This window comes from Chelon labrosus (genome assembly GCF_963514085.1).
Source record: "Chelon labrosus genome assembly, chromosome: 18".
NCBI lineage: Eukaryota > Metazoa > Chordata > Actinopteri > Mugiliformes > Mugilidae > Chelon > Chelon labrosus.
Window position 1 is genome coordinate 19599891 of NC_140351.1, and position 16981 is coordinate 19616871.

General features: G+C 44.4%; 1 protein-coding gene across 2 annotated transcripts in view; it reads right to left on the reverse strand.

The window, feature by feature from the left end:
* Positions 1-1632: 1632 nt before the first annotated feature.
* pola1 (polymerase (DNA directed), alpha 1) overlaps positions 1633-16981 on the reverse strand; it is a 53955-nt gene continuing 38606 nt past the window's right edge. For both annotated transcript variants that reach the window (XM_084566013.1, XM_084566012.1), the window contains exons 35-37: positions 16377-16493; positions 9876-9972; positions 1633-2657 (exon numbers count right to left, since the gene is read on the reverse strand). In XM_084566013.1, the coding sequence (XP_084422139.1) occupies positions 2521-2657; positions 9876-9972; positions 16377-16493 (351 nt within the window). In that variant the 3' untranslated portion in view covers positions 1633-2520. The remainder of the gene's footprint in view (positions 2658-9875; positions 9973-16376; positions 16494-16981) is intronic.

Below are 16981 nucleotides of genomic sequence, written 5' to 3' on the forward strand. Positions count from 1 at the left end.
CCTTAATTCCCCGTCTCTCTTGCTCTCATCCAATTAGCTCAGTGTATTAAGCGGTTTATCGTCTCATAACCGCCCTTTCAGCTCCAACAAGGGAGACACTTTGCAATAGGACCAGCTCTCCTTTTGACACCCTCTCTGCTGCTTGCATGTTCCAGCGCGCAATGAATAACGGGGACAGAATAGGAGACTAATTCCCTCATCAAAGCCCTACCTTGTCCATCGCTGGTCAAAACGACAAGCAATAAAGCTTAACACCACAATACAAAGAGACTTGTTCGACCTTATTAGCTTAGCAGGGTCGAATTAATGCAAGGGGACTTCATTTGACTGGGTCTGCTCCAACTTCACTGGGGAGGACAAAAACAGGGCCCTCGCTTTAAAAACCAGGCAGCCCCTCTGAGGGGGGAGTAGCCAGGCCTGTGCACGTCCACTGTGACACGATTAAATCAAGGGAAAAGAAGGAAAAACAACAAGCAAAGCAAGAGTGGTGAAGTAGCGGAGCTGATCTGATTTAATAAATATGTAAAGTTATGAGCAATAGGCTGAGAAATGCACGGAGACACTTTCCCTCACACCCAGCATGTTCTATCCATTGCATAGTGAATCACGGTTTAAGTGTTCAGCCCACTTAAGGTTGCCTTCACAAGTCACAGTGGTTTGAAGTGATTTGTGAGGCGTGCAGTGTTTATGGAAATGCACACGGCAGGATGGAGTAAAAAAATCCCCCGACTGTATTAAACACAAAGGGGGAATTCTTGGGAGGAAAAACGCTCAAAACACTCCAAGCGGCGAGTTACATGCTGAACTTTAACCACGGCGGAGTAAATACGGGGAGTATTTAGACGGCGCGGGGAGAAATTACTATACCATGAGATTTATTTCATGTCACGGGCGTATTAAGAGGAATCAGTGAGGAGCTTCTCATGCTGGAGCTTCGCACAAAGTAGCACCCATCATTTGAGTCAGTAAAGCTGCATGTCTTTTTTTTTTTTTTTTTACTTTTTGGGAAAAACTGCCACGTTACAATGTCAGGAGAGATTTTTGCACATCCCCGACTCCCGCTTAGACTTTTGATTTTCAGAAACAGCTTTGTGAACTCTTCCTCCGCCCTCAGCCGAGTCGGAGAAAAGGGAAATCTGTGCGTTCGGGTCACGAATATCATTTCAAACGCCTCTGGAGTGTCTTAAAATAAGCTTGACATCGTTTGTAAATGTTCCTACAAGAGGAGCAACGCACTTTTTTTGGGCTTTTTTCACACACATGTGGTGTGGATCAACTCAAACCTGCAACTTCATTACAAATCAAACGTTACCGGTCACCTGTTGCACAAAAGTGTTGTATTGCATAAACATTTCTTTTATAGATGTGGACTAAAACTGAGCTCTGTTAGACAAATAAATACGATTTACGGACACACATTACTGGTTCATCATCTCATTGGTGCTTTCATTGGTTTAGACAAGAAATAACCAGATATCTCCTTTAAATGAAGCCGGAGGACGCTTGATTTGATGTTATGATCTGACAAACTTCATCCGTATTTGTTGTAAGGCAGCGTGCAGCAAACAATGAGTCCTTCCATCCACTCATTTGTGTCCACACACTGCAAAATAACACAAGATTAACTTCATATCAATTGAACTTTTTTTATTAAGGTTTCAGTATCGGCAACATTCTCATCAATATCAAAATACCCAACACTCTGGTCATTACAAAGAAAACATTCTGAGAAACACAAATCGGATACATAGAAAATTACATGCTTTAAAAAGACAATTTGCACAGGGCAGGGAGGGAATGAAGGGAAAAAAAAAAAAAAAGAAATGAAAGGGATGAAATGACATCAGTTAAACAGAAGCAGTGGAGGAGAAGGAGATCAGCTGTTCGATATTGGGACAAAAGAGACGAGGGAGCAGCGCCTGTGGCCTCCCTCACCCCGTCACTCCCTGCATCCTCCTCGCTCCTTTCTTTCGTCCACTGATCTGACACACACACACACACACACGCGATCACGCGGAGGATGAATGGTGGTAATCAGAACAAGTGTCCGATCGCTGCGGGCATCCAGTGGTCTTAGCGGCCCGGGTCACTATCATTGGCTAATTAGCGGCTTTTGGAGTATACCGGCTGCTCTGAGAAGTCATTTTTACACTCAAGCGCGCGCGCGCACACACATCTGGGCACAGCGAGCCTCTGCACATACAATAGACCGCCATTTAGGTATGATTGCTACTCCCCTTTACCATACAGAGTCAGGGTGATAGGGTCAAGTCACGAGTGTGTGTGGTGTCTATGTGAAGAAGCTGGAGAAAGGGATGATGTGATTGGGTTTGAAGACGTATAACAAGCCCATTAGGTTGGAGGAAGATGATACCCGGGGTGAGGAGGTCAAAGCTTAAAAATCATCAATACGGCTACATTTGGAAACCAATAACAGAAAGAACGGATGACGTCTCCAGCTTTGAGAGTGGCGTCGGTACCCCAGGGCGTTATTGTCTTTATGGATGTGTGTGTGTTGTTTTACTTGAGGGAGGAGAAAGCCTGGAAGAGTTTGGCCAGGTTAATCTCCGAGTAGCCGCTGGAGGCCAAGGCTTTGTCCGGCACTTCCTTCAGCTTCCGATACACTTCTTTAACCGCGGGGAACTTGTTAGGATATTCTAGAAAAAGGAGGAGAGAAGAGTTGTCATGAATAATCAATTCCCCACAAGTATCCTGGACAGCTCCACCTGTACGTTCAAGTTCTGACCGAGGATTCCCGAAAGACTACTAACAAACACTTCTTTCACCCTTAACTGGACGGATAACTGATCCAATGCTATCACTCCGAGGGCCGGGAGGGTGATCGCGCAGAATTGGACTGATGGGTCGATATCGCGTGTACACACACCACACACACACAGGATCATGAGATCGATGCAAAAGCCCGACGAGAGCATGAAGTCAATATCTCGTCCCTGTTATCTCCTCAGGTGGGCCGTAATAAGTCCAGAGAGAAGACTGAGGGGCGGCCATGTCGGACCGAATCTTTACAGCGCTATCCCGAGCTTCAAGTGTAGATGAAGAAACCAAGCAATAACACACCGTCGCGCCGAAGAGAGCAGCAGCCCACGTCAGGCAGCGGTGAAGCAGTGGGGTTCGTTTTAGAATATTTTTATTTCACGTGCAGCGTTTACCACTCTGGTCCCCACACCTTTATTAGACTTTAGCCACAAATCCAGAGGGGGTTTGCAGCGACTCGATGGCTGTGGCTGCTCTGTGCAATAATCTCATAAAAGTTAAAGGATTGGATAGTGATTGATAACTTTGTTTTTGTTCGTCAATGAATCAATTAAAAACCTGTGTAAACCAGCGACTTGTTTTTGTGAGCATGTCTCGTTATCTAGATCACATGCTATACACACACGCACGCACGCACACACACACAACGTCGTCGTCCATATGGCCCACCGCCACGTCCTCGCCATCTCCTGTCTCGTCCTTCCTGCCTGCTACATTAGCGGCTGCTGGATAAATAGCAGCCCACTGACTGCCCATGGGAACAAAGGTTAGATACACAGAGATCAACAGTAAGGCAGCCACACACACACACACACACACACACTAAAAGAATATACACAACCACAAAAGGCAGTTAAACACTTAAAAAGCACGATAACTCACAGTCACTAAAAAACATTCATGCGACAAGCGGTAATCACACACGCACACACACACACACACACACACACACACACACACACACAGAAGATGGTGTGGTTGACTTAAACGCCAGCGGCAACTATTACCAGATAATCCTCATGTTAGTAAGGACGGGGATGGAGGGAGAAAAGGGGGAGACGAGAGGCAGGGAGAGACAGACTAGTCTATTTATCTGGGGAATAGAAGGGGGGTGATGATGCATGATCAAGCGAAAGCAATCATGTCATCATTTCTGAAAGGTAGGAGAAAATAATTCTCCCCACCCTCCTCCCCTTCCTCACTCCTTTCTCTTTTCCACCTCAATCACTGTGTGGCGAACAGATAAAAGAATGATTTAAGAGTCACGGAGAGGAAAAGAAAGAGGGAGAGACCTTGCTGCAAGTCGGAGCGCAGTGGGGAGTGCAGTTCAAATAAATAGCCTCCCCGAAAGAGCGAGCGCGGGGTGGAAGGAGAGAGGAGAGGGGCGACGGCGTTATCGGGAAGGCCAAAAAGAACGGAGTGGAAGGAAGAAAGAAAGAAAGAACGAGGTGCTGACAAGAGGGGAAGGCAGACGACAGAAAGCGCACGTCCTGAAAACTTTAATTGATCGCGCTGGACGGATGTACGGCAGCCCAGGCGCCATGTTCCTCCCCGTCACACACATTCACGTGGACTCAAACACACACACACACACACACACATATGCACAGTGAGTGTATCAGGGGTTATCTTAGCTCTAACTAGGTGTTGTCACACACTCGCGCACACGCTGGCGGTGCTGGGCACGAGTAGATCGGGGCTCTGCACGCTCTAACTAGGTGTAAATACAATAACAAGCCTGTAATTAAGTGAGCATGATGAAGTTAATGGAGATCGGCCATTCCGTCGGCCGCCTCCATGAATATTCTATTAGGCTGGTGGCGACGGGCAGCTGGAATAGCAGTTAATTTAATCACCACTCGGAGCACAGGGAAACTTCTTTGTGTGAGTGTAATTGCACAGAATGAATAATTGATTTGACAATCGCACCCGCGGATTTTGCCACCCCGCTTTGTATCACCGGAGAAAGGGAGCGGAGCGTGGAAGACGGAGAGAGAGAGAGAGAGAGAGGGGGAGGGAGGGAGGGAAAGAGAGAGAGAGAGGTGAAGGAAAATGGAGAGGGAAGAGAGGGAAAGGAGGAGAGGAGAAAGAAGACGGAGAGAGAGGAAGAGGAGTGGGAGGGTAGAAGAGGACCAAATGCAGAGCACTGAGAGGTGGCAGGGAAGCTGTCGGTAAATGGATCATTAGAAAAGCGCAGCTCAAGGACAATTTATATTTTATCAATGCGGCGAAATTACATTATTGCTCACACACGCAATCATACAGCCCACACTCAAGACTGAGACAGGGAAGGGGGGAGGCGGAGGGAAGAGAAAGGCAACAGATAGAGGAAACGGGAGGAGGGAGATAAAAAAAAAAAAGAAGAAGAAGAGGGAGAGCAGAGGAGACAGAGAGAAGGAGAGCGACATGAAATGATTTGAAAGTCATTGATACGGGATGTTCCCAGCTAAGGAACGGACAGCGTGTTTTTTTTTTTTTCTTCGTAGCGTGTGTGCGTGTGTGTGTGTGTGTGTGTCGCTGGGTGTGTGTGTGTGTATAATCTATTAGAGATCTCCTGCAGCGGATGAAATTACCTCCATGTTTTACTCAGTCGCAGCAATCAGGCACAAAAATGCAATGTACATGTAGATAAGACAGGCTTGCAAATGTGCACACGCGCACGAGCACCGCAAAGCACACGCACACGCACACGCACACAAGCTGATCAAATCACATTCTGCATTGACTCAGAGCTCTTACGTAAAGCTATTTACCTTCAATGTGCTTTATTACAGATGTTCCCCCACACGTGTAATCACACACATTCAGGCTTCGCCATGGCTGGACACAACGTAAACACCTGGATATTATCACAACTGCAGATGCACTGTAGTACATCATGATAAATGTTTGCTGTTGGCAAACAACGAAATGCGACCATCAGAGAGGCCGGCAAGACGTTCTATGCTTTTTCAATAAATTCCCGTCGATGGACCAAAAGCAACAACTGGTTAGTGATCGCTACAACATATGAGGACAGCCATCAAGTGTGTGGACAGGGTGGAGTATGATGGATTGAGAGACGGCTGCGGAGAGAAGCAGCAGTGGAAATACTACCTCTATTACCCTTTCATTCACGTCCACTGTTCTGTCACACTATCGCTGGAGCGACTCTTAACATCCTCATGAAATCAAATTAATATATTAGTATTTGTTTCATACGATACATTATCTGTAGGCCTAACAATCTCAAGAATGTTGTATTGTAGGTAGATAATACTATTTTGGAGTTAGTGATTTCCTGGATAATGCTGAATGAACATTTTATTTCTAGTCACTTTCTATTTTTTTATATAGCTTTTGTATTTTATGTTCAATGTATGTTACTGCTACTGGATGCTCGAATTTTCCTCGGGATTAACAAAGTATCTGTCTATCTATCTATCTATCTATCTAAATAAATGTTGATGACTCATGCTGCACTCAGGGGCGTTTCTTAATTTAATGGTATCCCTCCCTTCCTGTGAATTGCCTGACCACGTGTGACTTTATTCCATGAACGCATCATGGCCGTACTCTTTCCTCTGGGCTGTTCATGTTGAGCTAATAGCTAGCTCAACACTAGGTTTTTTATTTTTTTTAATTAATAGGCCAAAGTTGAATGAACTCAAATTACCAGGCAGTACAGTCATAGAAACAGTTACATATGCAGGTAAAATTGTATCAGTTCCAGTTGTATTAATCTGGGATTATATTCCGCTACAGGTTAATACATGTTTGGTGTAAAAATAAGTATTTTTTGCAACAAGGTCAGGCAGCCTGGAAGTCAGGCCAAACGTCCTCTGAACCATAGTAAACTTTTTCAAGGGAAAGGCTGGTCTGGAGTCACTCCATTGAGGAACTGATTACGCTCCAGCAAAGATCTGCTGAGCCAGTCACATTGTTCAAGAGGGCCTTACACAGTTTTGGACAGATGTGTAACAGCAGAGCAGTCATACACGTCATCTGAGCTACGAAGAGATGGTTTTATTTACAACAAAGTGGTTCTGATTGGTTGTAGGACGATCCAATGGTGTTTTTTTGCTTGATATTTGATTGTGAAACATTATGCTTTCAGTTTTTGATGGGATTTGTTGACAATAAGAGAATATAGTTTACTTTGGAGCTAGTATTTTGTGTTCTTGATGCTATTCATTAGATATTTATAATCTATATTGAAAAAACACATATAAATTCCCTTTAAAACTTGAGCCAGCCAGAGCAATGACAAAGAGCTTTTCTAGCAGCCGCTGAAGTCGACCGCATTCACTACAATAACTCAAAGACAGACACAAAGAAATTGAGAAGGTGCACAAACAGTGCTCATAAATCAGTATAGGTACATATGCACACACTCCCATAGAGATACCATGGAGACGGGGAGTAGAGTTGGGTGTATAGGATTGTATGGTCTCCTCCCTGTAATCTGAGCAGTGTGGACCCTGGGTGTGTAATGCAGTAATATGGGGTATTACTGCCCCAGGCCTGAGGGATAACACCATAAACCTATATTTTATAGCAGCATGAGTATGGGCAGGCTTGTATATTCCTCACTTGAAGGAGCGCAGTGGTGTGTGCGTTGGATATTAATCATTTGGTGGAATCATTGTTTTGTCAGTGTTGCGAGACGGGACTAACTGATACAGCACCGCACTGCAAACCATTATCAACAACACGGCGACGTATACGTGCTGACAAACACGTCTGCCGTTAATGTGACCACCCGCCAGGATAAAAACATGCAATTCCCTCTGTACTACAAGTACAATGAGAATGCCAAGTTATTATTATAAAATCATATCAGTCGTATACGGCGCGCGTTGATGACTGATCACTTAAAGGAAGAGCCAATGTAATGATGAATCTTTTGTGCGGCCGTCACTGCGGCTCAGTTGAGTCTGAGGAGACTTGTTGTGCTTGTTAACTCTGCAGAGTGCTGGGCGGTGCTGAACAGCACTGGGTGTTACAGACAGGTTGCAGTCACATACCGTGTCTCTGAAACACATTTTGGGGACAAAGCACGGAAAGACAAGGAGTAGTGTTCATGAAATGAAACCGTCCAAAGGGAAAGGTAGAGTGAGGAGCTGTATTTCATTTACTGCAGCAGGAACACACTCATGTATGTATAAGGGCCTCATAATGAGTGTCAGTTCAGTGCAAATGAAACACCTCTAAAAGGTTTCAGTGTGTACATATAGCAGTGGTTACAAATGTGGGAGCAGAGGACGCCCAACTGGTCGCAAGAAATTCTGAGCAGCCAGGAGCAGATTCATGAGTGAGGAAAGAGTTAGAAACACCAAATCATCTTCACTTTTTAACATTTTAAACGAAGATAAACTAAATAATGTGGTTGAATTTAAAAATATTTTCCTGATAGTTCACCTGGCTGAGTAAACAGCCCACAAACTCCACTGAAAACTATCCAAAAAATGCACAAAATGCCAAAATAATGTTTAAAAAACCGCACTGATATAGCTGGGTTATCAGCCTGATGTCTTGTAAACACAAACAGTGAGTTTAATTTCAGTTTTGGCCCCGTCCGTGCTCAAAGTGGATCTGTGGAGTTAGTTTAACAGCCTGGTACGACATGTACTGACCGCAAGGCCGTGCCTGATTTTTATTTCAGCCAGTTTGGACTGGTTCCTGGTGAAGTTCCTGATCAGTGGACCACGAAAAGTTCTCATGTCTTAAAATTAAAAATGTTAAACTGCGCCACAACCATCCAACATTTTCACCGATGTTGTCTTCTACATGTTCAGTAAAGGTAAATTGAGAGCACGCATTTCCAGCTATTTACCGCGGAGGAAGGCATGTACGATACTGTACCGTGAGATACAAAATCAGACTCTGGCAAGAAATAGCGCATGCAGATCAAAATCATTGCAAAGCACAGGAACATAAAGAAAGGAGGAGAGTCAGGAATTGATTGGCGATGATTTCTTGCATCTGGGCAAAGACAGAAATAAAAGAAAGCAAAAATGGAGGCTATAATCATGTTAGTGCCCCCCCTCCTCTACAATGGTCCAATCCCTCTATTTCAGCTCCCTCCATCTTCTGAGTGGTCATCTGTTGATTACACGTTATATTTAACTCTGCTGTCTCACTCTTTCGCAGCCTCGCTCAGGTCCGAGCACACGCGCTCGCAACATTCAAGCATACATACATAAATAACATACATACATAAATATTTAATCAAATAAATAAATCACTCGGCCCGGCGGCCCTTTCTAATCAAGTGACATCAATCAGGGAGAACTATGGGTAAAGAGGCCTTGTGGCTGACGCCTACTGAGTGCGCCCAGATCGCTGGAGTAGCGTCTATTTGAGTCCAAGGGGGGAAATATACGCTCCATGTCCCATTATAGGAGAAGGGCTATCCTTTCGTCAGCGCGCCCATTACTCCCCCTATCATTTCCCCAAATCTAAAACCTGTTTTCAATCAACACAGCCAAACGAGTGCCTGTCCAAGAGAGGGAGAGAGAGAGAGAGAAACGAGAGCGAGAGAGCAAGGGAGAGAAAGCAGCAGAGATGGACAGTGAGGGTAGGGGTAGAGGGAGAGCGATGGAGGGCTCTTTCCTTCTTTCTTCCAGTGATTGGAGCGTTTTGCATTCTGTATGTGTGTGTGATTGAATCCGTCTCCTAAATTAGGGCTGTCGACTCGAGGAGCTGAATGTCCTTAACCCCCCCTCCCCATAACCAATGCCCATGCTCCGCTACTCGTGTGTGTGTGTGTCACATCACTGGTGAATATTTTAAGTGCAGCCCGGGTAAAAGGTTTATGTTGAGGCATTGATTGCTAATGCTATGTTGTATGTGTATTTGTGAGAAAGCATTGTTAGGACATTAAAATTCAAAGTTCAACAGCGGTTCGACTAACTTGATTTCACTCCTAAAGGCAGTGTGGTAGAGTGGTAACAAAAACAGCCAAGAAAAATGAATAAAATATGATAAAACTTGCAAAAGCAGACCTTGTTACACAACTAATATTATGCAAAACTGAAGAAAGAAATTTAACAGACCGGAAAAGACTCCTGAAAAGTAACGTACTGAACGTGTGTGATGTGTGTGCATAGTCTTACTTCTTTCATCGGGCTGTAATACTTTAGCAACTGCATATTCCCAGTCAAAGATGAACCTGTAGAAGCAGAGCTGGTTGTACAAGGCCTTCTCGGAGTACTGTTGAGAGAAAACACACACACACACACAAACAGTCAGCAAAAACCAAAGATGAACAAACCCTACTGCACGGTTTTATATCAGCTGTGTGATGGTGGATAAGGAACTTCATGTCTGAGATGTTTTTGTGTTGAACATTGCTTTTTTGGCTCTATGTCATAACGTGCATTAATAAGTGATTAATCACCGTTATATTTCAGTTTGGAGAGTGGAGTCAGGATCATCCAAAACAGAGTAACACACCGGGTTTACCAGTTAGAGAAACAGGCTGATTGAACTACGAGGGTAGCACCCTGCTCCAATGACTATAGCTCCCCGAAAACATCTCCCTTCTTCTGCGTGACACGCTGAAGCAAGAAAACAAATTTGCTTGCTTTGTTAATCTCCACTGCAATTAAGTGGAGCCACACGACAGCCTGCCAGAGAGAGAGAGAGAGAGAAAGAGAGAAAGAGAGAGAGAGGAGGAAGAGACGGAGAGGATGAGCAAGACGGAGAGGTGGGAGGGAAAAAAGAAGAGCAAAAAGAGAGCAAGGGTAAAGATACAGAAAGAAGTGAGAGAGAGGGAGAGAAAGAAAAGAGGGGATCAGGCCTGAAATACCCTCCCTCATAATAGTTTGTTGTGATAAGCCATTGTGAGAGAGGCATGCGAACAGCCGAGGCTGTCAATTTGATTAGCCATTATACTGCATGTTTAATTGCAGTTATTGGCTCGTCATTTCCCTGCTACGCTGCAGAGGGCACGCTAAGCCCCGACCCCACACTGCCATCAGGTGTGCGCCGAGTGCTTTATTATTACCACCAGGAAGAATCCCCTGACAATTCCTGTGTGTCAGTATCTGTGTGTGCGCGGAGGGAGTTTGTGTGCGCCCATTATACCTGCCAATCGGCAATGTGCGTAATTGTAATTTCAGTTTTTACTGCTGTGGCATAATCAAGTGGCGAGAGTATCTAATGCAGCTAAATGCAAACTATGTGATGTGTGAAAGTGAGTGTGTGTGCGTGCGTGTGCGTTTAATGGCTTTCTACGACTGCCCACATGGCACGCACAGCTGTTGACCGTTGATGCACTGCCTAGTCAACAACCAAACCATGCACATCCCATAATGGAGCCTCGGTTACGGTTGCCAAGGTTGAACAAGCTCGGTCGGCACAAACACGGCGCGCCACTTCTTCCTCTTGAAAATGAAACACGTTCACACGCACACACAACACTTGCATTCAGACAATATAATGCTGATTGTGGGCGGTCCGGCCGCTGCATACTGACTGACTGACAGGTGTCAGAAAGGCGTGGCTAAAATGTTACAGGGTTGTTATTGAATTTAGAACCCCTCAACCCCACCTCACTCTCTCCCTCACACACACACACACACACACACACCTTCCTCGTCATTCAGCTCGGCGCTTTGTTCCTGCACTGACACCATTTCAATTTGCTCCACAAATCTGCAGCATTTTCAGCCTGACTGCCTAAGGAGCAAACCAGCTGTGAAATTGCCTCTCTCCCGGGAGTGTTGGACCCCCCAGCCCCCACCTCGTACCCCTTTGCTCCTTTGCCTCCCTCGCCCCTGACTGACTACCCCCCTTCTCTTCAATCTCCCCCCAACACACACACACACACACACACGGCGGCCCATGTATGCCCGCAACAGTTATGCAAAAAGGGCGCGTGTATACGAGGAGAAAAGAGAAAATGGAGTCAGGATGTATAGAATAAAGGGAAAAAAGTGAGGAATGAGAAAAGGAGGCTAAATCATACAAATTGATCCAAATCACAGAGCAACAGTCTAAAATGGCTCGCACAATAAAACGAGCACTCAAGACTTCCTCAGTCTTAAAAACACCTGTCTTTATCTTTTAGGGCGACACGAACAAAGGCACACACATCCGACCTCCAGAGAACTTTTGCGCACTATACTGTCGCTCAAGCACGCCGGTGAAGCAGTTAATGAAAAGGTAGTCAGTCAGACAATATTTCTCCGTGTGTGTGTGTGTGAGGAGAGACAGCAGTGCAGCAGGGAAACATTATTAAAAAAAAAAAGAAGAAGAAACGTGGATGGAAAGTGTGCGGAAAAGCTGCAAGTATTCAGCGCCGTGACATGGAAGAAAACATCACGGCGACAGAGGCGCAGACAAGGCCTCGGTGTTACACACTCTCCTCCATACTCTTCCCCAGCTTTGCTGCAAACATGCGTTGTAAATACTAAAGCCACAATATCCAAGCCCTCGCGCAACTGCAGCTGCAGAAAGAGAGAGGGAGCGAGAAAGGGAGGGCGACGGAGAGAAACAAACATACATTTTCCCTCAGCTGTGAGGCCACAAGGCTTTAAAACTCTTGAGCTTTTTAGATGCGATGAGCGTTATTGCCGGTTGTGGTAGTCACGCCGATCAGCTTCACAAGACACCATAATGAGTCAATATATGTAAATCTTTACTAGGCAAACACGGCGGGAAACAAAGGCATTTAACTGGTGCTCTCGCCCGCAAGCCTCCAACGATTCAGCACCGGTAATTTCTCCCCATTGAAAGGCATAATTGCCTGCTATTTGAAGATATTCATGCTCAATTTTTGAAATTAATTTCAATTGGGGGGAAATGTAGAAATGTCAGCTCCAGTGAAAGGGATTTGATTTCAATTATCCTCGCTCAAAGGACTGTGATTTCCAAATACACTTAAGCAAAATTATGACAAGAATTTTTGTTCGGCAAAATTCAGTGTTTAAAGAGCGATTAGGCGATAATGGGGCAGCTTTGAGCCGGCAGTGAATGCAGCCGTCTCCCTCTGAAAGGCACTCAATTATCTCTGATTGCTCCCGCTATAATGTATCAAATAGAGATACCTGCTATTGCCGTAATTTGTGTGAAAATTAACATGCTGCAATTTCCACTAGAGGGAAAAAGGGAGCTCTAATGGGCGCCTGAGCGTACATCAATAAAACGAGGGGAGAAAAAGAGAGACACAGAAAGGGAGGGTGAGGAGGAGGAGGAGAGAAAAGAGCGAGCCAAGAGAAGAGAGTATAAGAGCTAAGGAGGGGAGGGAAAGAGAATGAAAAGAAAGGAGAAGGGAAAGAAAGCACTGAATAAAGGGAGGAAAGAAAAGGAAAGTCAGGACAGAGATTCGAGGCAGGGTGAGAAAAAATAGCCTATTTGAGTTAAGCACTGTGGAGGGGGGGGGGGGGGGGGAGAGAGGGAGAGATGAAGAGTGAGCGAGAGAGGAAGAGAAAGAAATTTAATTTACTGAAAATATTACAAATTGCACCTGTGCATAACTCCCCCAAATTACCAACCAATCAAGGCAGAGTGCCTATTACTCTCCCATTACATGGAGATCAGATCACGCTCTGAATCTGTGTCCAGAGAGAGAGAGAGAGGGAGGGAGGGAGGAAGGGAGAGAGAGAAGGGAAGAGGCAGAGTAAGAGAGACGAATAGAGGAAGGAGAAGAGAGGAGAGGCAGCCCCCACGGCGACGGTAAATGTACCATGATGCAACAGGGAGCAGGGAACGCAGAGTCACCAACAAGATGCTCCTCTGCAGAAGCTCTGGCAGAGGCAAGTGCTTTTAGTGGAACATACACAAAGAAGAATCACTGATCGTCTTTCTGGCTGCGCCTCATATTAGCTCTATAATCTGTGATGATACTGGCAGACAAAAAAGGAACGTAGCCAGCGACGCAGCAGGCAGAGTCCAGCTGGACGCAGGCGACTCCGACGAGGGCTTCAAAAACCCAAACTTTAAAAAAAGAACACTACGCTGGAAACTGACGGATTCCTCGTCTTCCTCTCCACTCGGCCGCCGAGCGGTCCATCTACCACCAGCTCCAACAGCTATGAATGGCCTCTTGAGTACTTTGCATAATTAGCAGCAATTAAGTATGTAAGCTGCTGGGCTATTAATCTCCATCCACCGGCTGGATTCAAACAACAGTTTTACCTAATAATGAAATGTCAATGTTAGCCCTCTATGAATCATAATGTGAACGATTCATGGAAAAAAAAAATCTAATAGAGAGTTCAGCAGCAATAATTAGGGTTTAGATATCTTGCCAAAGGACACTTCAGCAGGACAGACGCTGTACTGATAGGTCAAAGATTTAACTGTAACAGGGTGCTGGTCGAAATATTCAATTCTAATAAGACTTCAGAAATCAATTCAGACCTTTAATTAAGCACTTTTATTTTACTTTGTTTTCCATCCTATGTCGTCGTTTGTCTACTGCTTTTGCTCAAAATATAATTAATATTAAAAAAAAAGTTTACTCAGACAACCTGCAACTGGATGATACAAGAAAATAAAAAGAATAATTGTACACTTCACAAAAATACCAGGTTAAAAAGTAGTTTAACGTCACATAAACACATAACCCTCCAGTCGGGTTTGCTCCCACATGACACGAGTAGATATATCACACACTTCTGCAGCCTCTCCACCGGTCCAGCACTAAATCAGGACGCCCCAGAGGGCATTCTGAATTCTCACCCAGGCTGCCAATACGATGGATTTCAAACACTGTCTTGGGACAACATGCTCAACAAGCTAAATTTAACACCTTTAATGCAGAAACAAGTGCTGACTGTACTTTCATTGCCGCGGGGTAATGAGCAGTGGAAATAAACACATTGCGAAAGAGCGCCTGAAACGCAGGGGATAAAATATATTCTTTTATTTACGCGCTTTCACATTCAGCACGTGGACATTTGACATATCAGGCTGAGCCGTGGACACGTGATGAGGTGCAGCTCGATAGATACCTCAAATTGACTGTTGTTATTTTGTCGGCGAAGTTAGCCAGCACGATGGCTAAGGAAGTGGAAAGGTGAGGAAAATGTGGACACACTTCCAAGTTTATTTAACCATTGTTGTTTCTTTTAACTCACTTTGGTTTTTCATTAAATCGTAGCCAGCTACATAAGCTTGGTACAGGGACTTTAAATTTATTTCCCCTTATGGTTCTATAAATTATTATCTTATACCAAAGACAGCTGGACTTGAAGTTCCTTGACGAGATTTCACCACTCATCCAATCTTGTTTTGCACCTGTCAGACTCGGGGGCTGCACCAGCCACTTTATGCAACATTCACTTCAATCTAATACGTGGCTTAGTTTTTATATTTATATTTACTGGCATCTTTTTTATTTAAAATGTTTATATGTCTAGTTCAGTGTTTAACTTGTTGCACTGTTGGTTTTAGAGAAATGCAATTTCAATCCCCTGTATGTACTGCAGAATTGACACTGAAACAGGCTGACACTGAAGTCACTTTCCATCTTCAGTGTTTGCTTATTTATCTCAAGAGATATTATCATCACAGTGTTGAAATCAAATCGTGCAGACCGACAGATTAGATTTTCTACATTTCCTCGTTGAAGTTGTAACAGGAGTCAGACAGAGTTTTGCTAAAAATGGTTTAACCACGACGTCACAGTCCTTTGAAAACAGCAGGCAATTAAAATGACAGGTCAGGTTTCATTATATTTAATACAGAAAATGTCATTGTTTCTGTGTTTTAAATTTTGATTTAATTATTTCATGGTGTATTGATTATTTTCTTCCTTTATTGAAGGCACGTGGTAAACTCCACCGCTTACGTACTTTGTCATCATGATCAGTTCCATAGATATACATAACCATGTAATCAAACACGATTGGGTCAAAAAGGGAGGTAAAATGAAGACAGACTACAGTTTTTAGGGTACAGAAAGGGTGCATGAGCGAGCACAGGGAGTTAAATGTTTTATTCAGCCTGCAGTTTAAAGTGCCACGGCCCTCAGGCACAGCAATGGCCGCCTAAGTGGCTACAGTGACAGCAGAAATTGGCCTTCTGGTTTACAACCTGTCGCCACAGAGCCAGACACAGCAAAGCAGCCCGGGGGTGGTGGGGGTTGAGACAGATAGGAGCAGAGCAGATAAAAAAATAAAAATAAAAAAAAATTGACATGAGAGAGTTAAGGCAAGGGCTGAGACAGGAATAGAAGGAACGGGACAGAGAAAGAGAGGACAAAAAGTAGATTGAACCGTCTTGCTCAAATTGAAAGGGAGAGTGTTTCTTTTAAATCCAGTGGTCAAACTAACAAAGTGTTCATCAGGCGGCCACCGGGAGCTGGACAGACAGATGCTTTTAATGGCTAAACTACCGTCCAGCTCTTAGTGCCTTCCAAAACACATGGAGGCAGGCGTGAGAGTGTGCACGGGCTCACACACGCAGAAGGCAAAGATCAGTTAAATCTTGTAGATGTGGTGAAATGTGACACTAATGAGCAGATATGTATAGCACACATTAGAGGGGAGACTGCAGCTCCATAGCACCATCACCTGGAAGAGAATACTGTACAACGATGTGTGCTGGATTCAGCGTCGGCCTGTGCGTATGTGTTATGCTGATGTTTGTGGGACTGGGCGCTTTACCTCGGGTCTGAGTGTCGCCCTGGTGCAGGCGGGGCAGATGGGTCCGTGTCGGGAGAAGGCGATGGGCAAACGTCTGGTCCTGTTCTGACAGGCCTGGTCCTCGCACACCAACCAGCCCTGAGACAGACACATCAGATGGGTTAACTTCCATGAAAGCTACAAACGACAGTTGAATTAGTCCACTGAGAGACAAACAAAAGACAGAGAATTAAATAAGTTTGTGGAAAAACTCCACTACAAAGACAAAGAGAGACATCTGAAGATGACTTGCTGCTTAGGGAAATATAAAACCATATTAACAGCCAATGAAAGTACAGTTTTAAAACAAAGAAAGCAAAATCTTTAAAGCATTCATCAAACTCATACCACACTACTTTAAATTTAAATTAAAGTTTTTGTGTTGAAATGCATTTAGGACGGAAATATGCCAAGAATGAGATCCATTCAACACAAGAACACAGAAGGGCACGCATGGACAAAAAAAAAAACCCATTCCCAGCCAGCCGCCTTTCCTACCCTCCGTGATTTATTTATAAAATGTTTTCATGTCGCCATTTATTCAGTCGATAAAGGTGTTCTTGAAAATTGACAGAAAAAAAAAAAAA